Genomic DNA, 7,426 nt, shown 5'->3' with positions numbered 1-7,426 from the left:
GGCCACATCCGTCATTTATAAACAATTGAGTCCCCTTGGCCCAAGGATGCTCCAGACCAAATATGGATAAAATCCCTTAATCCCTACGGTAGAAGATAGATTTTAAAGGTTTTACTTCTATTTCCCCTATAAGGTCCCGACCCTATGCCCCAAGGCACATCTACATATAAGTGTAGTTTCACTATGTCAAAAAAACCAAAAAGTTGAGGAAGGTAGCTCTTGTAACAATACATTGATTCAACAAGATGGCAGCTTGAACTCTCCTTTATTACCCATAATGCACAAACTCACATGTATACAAGGGCGACAATTCTGTCAGACTTAATCCTAATACTATTTCATCTCCCTTCCAAGACAAGGTACATTTTTTAAACCACTTTTGCATATATGAAGGTAATTAAAGATTATTGGATCAAAATTTCCGTTGTTGTTGTTTCGTAATACAATTAACAGTATACACCGCATAGTTTCATAAAACAGTTTCTGAATTCACCAACAGTTCCTTACTTAACTAGAACTACTTGTACTAGTCATTTCTAGAAAATGAACTAAACAGTCACTCTGTTACAAATCTGAGAGGCGGTTTGATCGCTCTACCACTGACACGACAGAATTTCGCGACTGAAATAGCATTAGAGCTATTGGTAGTTGGACATTCAACTTCACTATGACAGGTCACATCGTCACTGTCTATAGAATTCGCGTTAACGGTAGGTGGCGCGTCCAGTCCTTTACTGGATTGCACAGGGAGTCACTTGGGTCCTCAAATAAGACAGTTCCTTTGGTAAGGACAAGATCTCGTCGATTCCTCCTGACAACACGCCCCTCCTGCTCGACCAGATATGAACGAGGTTTTTGGGCTCGGGCCTGTACGCGACCTGGAGTTAGAACACTTTTACCAGGTGTCCTTACAACAACAAAGTCTCCAGAATAAAAGGGCCGGAGTGGTGTTAGTGCACGATCATAGTATGCCTTCTGATTAGTCTGTTTGTCCTGTAGAGCATTATTCACCTCCCTCCGGTCAAATCCATTGATTGAGGGTGGATATCGGTGTAGATATTAGAGTTCTTGTACTCCTACCAAACAATAATTGAGCTGGCGATAACTCAATGCCTGGTAGCGGCGTATTTGTCAGGTACATGAGAACTAGCGTGGGATCTTTATGATCATCTTTCGCCTTTTTGAAGAGTTTCTTAACTGTTTGTACGGCTCGTTCAGCGAGTCCATTGCTATGTGGATAACGTGGTGATGACGTTGTGTGCTTGAAGTTGTATTTTTGTGCGAATGTCTCAAATTTGTGATTAGCAAATTCAGGTCCGTTATCGCTGACAACTTCTTCTGGAATTCCATAGCGCGAAAAATATTGTTTTAGCACTACAATTACCGTCATTGCTTACCTATCAACCAATCAGTTGACCTCTATGAACTTTGAGAAATAGTCCACTGTGACGAGGTACCGCATTCGTCTAATACCATATCGTCTGAAGCTACCTTTTGCCAATGCAGTTCGTGAGATTCACGTGGAATCATTGGTTCTATCGGTTGCCGAATACGATACGGATTACACATTTCACACTGTGTAACAAGGTCTTTTATTTGTTTTGTGATACCTGGTCAGAATAGTACTGATCTCGCTCTTTGTAAACACTTGGTCTGCCCCAGATGACTAGAATGAAGGGTTTTTAACATCTCCGATCGGAGATTTGCCGGTGTAATGATACGGTCACCTTTCAGCAATAAGCCGTCAACAATGCTTATTTCATCACGAAAGTTCCAATACTGTATGCGATCTGGATCTACGTCAGTTTTATTGATAGGCCATCCATTCAACACTGCCTCTTTCAGTTTAATCGGTACTTGATCATTGTTGGTCTCCTTCCGGAACAGTTCTGTTTTGCTTTGGCTCACCGGAACAGTGCATACAACATGAACCTCAAATTCCTCCACTTCCTCGTGTGATTCAAGTTTTGAGCCTGTGGATCGACTGAACGTGTCCGCTATGTGCATTTCTTTCCCTGGCCTTTAGACAACCACAATGTCATATTGTTGTATTTTCAACATCATCCTCCAACAGTGGCGGCGAGCTCGACAACGGTTTCTTGAATAAACTTTCAAGGGGCTTGTGTCGGTTTCAACTTGTATGGTAATTTTACCATACCAATTTTGTTCTCTATTTGTGCGTAATTGCGTTCAGCGGAGGTAAACGAACGAGAAGCATACGCGATAGGTTTTCCACTCTTCAAAATACATGCACCTAGACCATATGGCGACGCATCGACTGACAATCTGACGTCAACTTTAACGTCAAAGTACTACAGCACTGGAGCACTCGTTATAGTATCTTTCAAGTCTCTGGAAGCGTTCTCCTGTGACGCTGACCAATGCCAACTAACATTATTTGCTAGTAACTCTCTAAATGGCCGGTTCCTCGACGACAGGTGGGGCAAAATAGTTCACCATACCCATTAACCTTTGTAGTTCTGTCTTGTTCTCTGGTACAGGTATAGCTAAAATTGCTGATACACGTTCACTGGTAGGTTTCACTCAGTCAACACTGTATGTGGGTCCGACATACTCGACTTCCGGTTTACTGATTTTGCACGTGTCCTTGTTCAAACATTAACCGACTTCATCTGCACGTTCTAGAACACTACGCAACTTTTCTGCATGTTCTCGGTCGTCTTCTGCCCAGATAAGCACATCATCAACGATTACGTCGCATGGTGTGTCTGCAAATACCTGTGACATAATTCGCTGGAAGACTTCCGGAGCGGAGGAAATTCCAAACGGTAACCTTTCAAATTTGTTCCTTCCAAAAGTGTAAATTTATTAGTAAATTGTATTTTGGTGTACGCAACTTTAGCCTTTGCCAAGGCAGTTAGAGTTAGCTCCCTTAGCTCCCCATGCTAGTTCCGGTCTTTTAACAGCATTAGCAGAGCAAGATGGCAGCAGCCTCACAGTGCTTTATATAAATATAAAATCCAGCGACATCGCGATGAACGCGTACAATCTAAGAGAGCGATCAAGCTCACTAATGACATTTCTCCAAAATTGTGACAGCGAGGAGACCGATGATAATGTACATCGGAAAGAAAATGCTTCTCAATCTAGTGACGAACATCAGGGTGATGATGGCCGGCATGGTGCCTGTGGAGGCCCACCACCATCAGCGATGAGTGACAAACCAGAAGCCGAGCTCGAAAAGGAACTCGATAGTTTAAAAGCGGAATTAAAAAAAGGGGCTTTCTGCAAGGAGATCGAATATTGTCGGCGGAAAATTTATGAACAAAATCGCCCCTTCGTCTCCGCCCCTCCACGTGATCGCCAGGAGGGTGGGTCATCAACAGAGAGAGAACGACCCAGCACTTCAGGTATGAACAATTTACTTGACTTAAATTTCCAGACACTGCTGCAGAATGTGAACAATACAAAAAAGTCTAAACCCCGCCTTGTACACAATTATCTTTGGCGCGATCCCACATTGATAGACGAGGACGAAATCATCACGTTCACCACCACAGGGGTCAAAGTAAACCGTGAAATGGACAAAGATTACTACAAAATCAGCGTTGAACAATGGGGCTATGGTAATAGCAGAATTTTAGAAGAAATGATCGAGGCAAACGAGGTGGATGTTCGTGGTATCCGTGACTACCTGGATTATACAAAAACGATAAATCGACTCTTCAGCAAGTATGTGCGCGGCAGTGTTATGCTGTATGACCGGGAATATCGGGAGGCCCAACATAGTGAAGGTTTTCGATGGGGAACGCCACAAACCGCGATACAGAACTTTCAACTTGTACCTAAGCCAAACAACCTGACTGCTCAGGTACTTCAGGGTACGACGGTAAATTCAAAACGAGAGGGACAAGGTCGGGAACGGTCGACCCCAAGAAAACGTGGCCCGTTTACTCCGGACAATCGAGAAATATGCAGGAAATTTAACAATGACGTGTGTGATTATAAATCGTGTAAACTTGCGCATGTCTGTTCGGTGTGTTATGCGGAGCACAGTGCGATTCATCATACAAAAAAGGGATAGATCATGATCAGCCCAAGCATGAGGCCACTGTAAATAATGTACATACTAGCAACAAGTTGAAATTGGAAGCCTGGCAGTCCCTCTTACCTGCGGATGACTTTGATAGGGAGTTTATTTTAGAGGGCGTGGCTACCGGTTTTCGCATTATCGATGAAGGTCTAGAGAAACACATCGTGCCCGTGGAGGAAGAAAACTATGCCTCTTGTAAACAGTTTTCTGGTCTGGTCCAAGATCAGATACAAAGTGAAATAGCAAACGGTAACTATGTGATAACTGAGACAAAACCAGTGATAATAAGTGCGTTGGGGGCTATTCCAAAGTCAAAAACAAAGGTCAGACTAATACATGACGCGAGTCGCCCTACTGGTAAATCTATAAATAGTCATGTCAAGAGTGACTGTTCGTGTACTTATATGGACCTCCGGCCGGGAGGCAGCCAAACATATTTCACCTGGGTGCTATTTAGCCAAAGTGGATTTAGCGTCGGCTTACAGATCAGTAAATATCCACCCATTGAATTACAAAGCAACAGGTTTGAAATATCATTTCGATGGAAATGACAATCCAACATATATGTATGATACAAAATTGCCTTTTGGGGCATCCAAAAGTCCACAGATTTTTCAAAAACTCAGTAGTGCTGTATGTAGAATATCAAAATGTAAATATGGTTTCACAGCAATTGCCTACTTGGATGATTTTTTAGTGTTTGGCAATACTTATAATGAATGTTACAATGCTATGTGTAGATTGTTACAGCTGCTGCGACAGCTGGGTTTTGCGATTAACTGGTCCAAAGTAGAAGGTCCGGTAAGACAGATCATTTTTCTAGGCATAATGGTCAATACAATAACGATGACTTTTTCTTTGCCTAATGACAAGCTTCAGAGTTTCTCAGACGTGCTAAGGGAGTTTTCGGTACGAAAAAGGGCAAGTCGCAAGCAGCTTGAAGTATTAATAGGTAAATTAAACTGGGCGTCACAAGTAATAAGTGGGGGCCGCACATTCCTGAGGAGAGTAATTGATATGAAAGACAAACTTTGTGCCAATTCTCATAAGATACTTTTGACACCGGATTTTTTCGCGGACATAGGGTGGTGGATTTCATTCATCTCCGTTTTTAATGGCAGCTGCACGATTCATGACCCAAAACCTGTCACATCATTACAAACAGACGCGTCGTCGGACGGCGGGGGAGGTTATTTTAACGGTGATTATTTCTATGTGAATTGGAAATTGGATTTACCTCCCTTGGCTAACGAACATATAAACGTGAAAGAGTTTTGTGCAATATTTTTTGCTATTTGCCGCTGGGACAAGGTTTTGTGTGATAAGCGCGTCGTGATCTACAGTGACAATAAGTCTGCAGTGTCTTGGATAAACAAAGGCACTTCGAGGAACAGTCTAGTCATGCATCTGATACGTCATTTGTTTTGGATTTGTGCTATAAACAATATCGCTCTCAAAGCCATTTATTATCCAGGAGAGTGGAACCGAGTTGCGGACACGTGTTCTCGACTACACGAGAGGGACAAATTATCGTTATTGTACTCGTTGCTTCCTTCCCTTGCCTACAGTGACTTTTGTGTACATGAACTGTCTCAACATATGTCTCTATTGTTTATATGCTGTAGGTGGTTCAATGGTGGAGGAACTGGAGAGAGCTGCAATGAAATACAAAGACAAGGCATGGGCTAGTACTACAGCATCCACTTACCGTACACATATGCAGTGCTACTTAACTTTTTGCGGAAGTATTAACTGTACATCTGTCCCAACAGCATTGAAAGTCCTTCAACTATGNGTTTATATGCTGTAGGTGGTTCAATGGTGGAGGAACTGGAGAGAGCTGCAATAAAATACAAAGACAAGGCATGGGCTAGTACTACAGCATCCACTTACCGTACACATATGCAGTGCTACTAACTTTTTGCGGAAGTATTAACTGTACATCTGTCCCAGCAGCATCGAAAGTCCTTCAACTATACGTCACTTACCTAGCTAAGGTTCGAGGATTTCGGTTCAACACTATCCAACAATATCTCAATATTGTGGTTCACATGCACAGACTGTCGGGTTTTGGGGACCCTGTGAACAAGGACTTTCAACTCAAACACCTACTCCAAGGTATTAAGCGCGAGCTGGGTACAGCCCAGTCACCAGTGGGGGCAATCACACCTCAGCAGCTTCATAAAATCAAGTCGACCTTGAACTTTACCAATTTGTCGGACATTACGTTTTGGTGTGCATGCTTAATTGCGTTTTATGGGCTCCTGCGCCCTGGGAACATTACGACCACTGGCGCATTTGATGGAGACCGAGATGTTCGTCGCATAGATCTTCTCCCTTATCCCTGGGGATATTTGTTGTGTTTACGCCGAACCAAGACTATACAGTTCAGGGAAAAACGTGTTGAAATCCTACTGCCCAGAACGGGGAATGATCTATGTCCTGCTACAGCGCTCAAATGTCTGTTGCTTATTACAGAGGCAGCAAATCCTCTAGGACCTCTCCTCCTAGTTAACGGTGGTTCAGCTCTCAGCTACAAGTGTTTTTGTGATAAATTGCGCAACTGCCTATGTCAAATAGGGGAGGAAGGCTCGAATATTTGAGGCCACTCTTTTCGTAGAGGAGGGGCCACTTGGCTTACCAAGTTAGGGGTCCCAATTGACACCATCAAATCCATTGGTTATTGGGCAAGCGATGCTGTGTTTAGATACATAGAAACAGATTTTTCGCAAAAATTGATAACGGCAAGAGAGTTTGGCATGTCATTGTGTTAAGGCATCAATGTCCAGAAATTGCAAGGGAAGGAGACTTTTTGTGTGAGTCGAAGACTTTAATTATTTTATTTTTTTAATATTACAACAATAACGACCCCCTTAAATATTTTTTTCCTAAATACAAGAACTGATTGGGTTGGGGATATTTTTTCATGATTTTTGTTAACTTCATTGTTTGAAAAGAAATAATTATTGTTTATGTTAATTGTGGTTGGGATAACCAAGTGAATAAAATTCTGCCCTGTTGACGTTTGTATTTGTTGATGTTTTCCACAAACTTTAGCTAGTGGAGGTTGAACCAAAGGTGTATTGAAAGTAGTCAACCATGAATTTTTCTCGGTCAGCCTCACTTGGTAAAACCCAGATACAGCGTCAAGTGTTGTGAATATCTTGGTATTTTTAATCCCGCTGCCACTTTCTCTACCGTTTTCAATTGGTGGTGTTCTCGCAATATTGCTTCTCTTTGGTCCAAGCATACCCTTACGATTCCATTAGGTTTCCGTACAACGACAATGGGGTTAACCCACTTTGTAGGTTTTTCCACTTTTGTGATTATACCCATGGTCTCCATGTTCAAGTTCGGTCTTAACCTTGTCTT

At 42.5% G+C, this 7,426-nt stretch overlaps 1 protein-coding gene and 1 pseudogene across 1 annotated transcript; both read left to right on the top strand.

The window, feature by feature from the left end:
* The first annotated feature begins 2,822 nt into the window (after positions 1-2,822).
* Positions 2,823-5,864, top strand: LOC110442334. The gene is made up of 2 exons (XM_021485891.1): positions 2,823-3,371; positions 5,680-5,864. Exons 1-2 carry the CDS (start codon positions 2,996-2,998, stop codon positions 5,862-5,864), a joined length of 561 nt encoding a protein of 186 aa, XP_021341566.1. The 5' UTR covers positions 2,823-2,995.
* An 8-nt stretch (positions 5,865-5,872) lies between these two features.
* Positions 5,873-7,039, top strand: LOC110442333 (annotated as a pseudogene).
* The last annotated feature ends 387 nt before the right edge of the window (positions 7,040-7,426 follow it).

This window comes from Mizuhopecten yessoensis, unplaced genomic scaffold (genome assembly GCF_002113885.1).
Source record: "Mizuhopecten yessoensis strain PY_sf001 unplaced genomic scaffold, ASM211388v2 scaffold716251, whole genome shotgun sequence".
NCBI classification, from domain to species: domain Eukaryota; kingdom Metazoa; phylum Mollusca; class Bivalvia; order Pectinida; family Pectinidae; genus Mizuhopecten; species Mizuhopecten yessoensis.
Note: the sequence above shows the minus strand (reverse complement) of the source record. Positions and strands in the feature narration are given on the sequence as shown.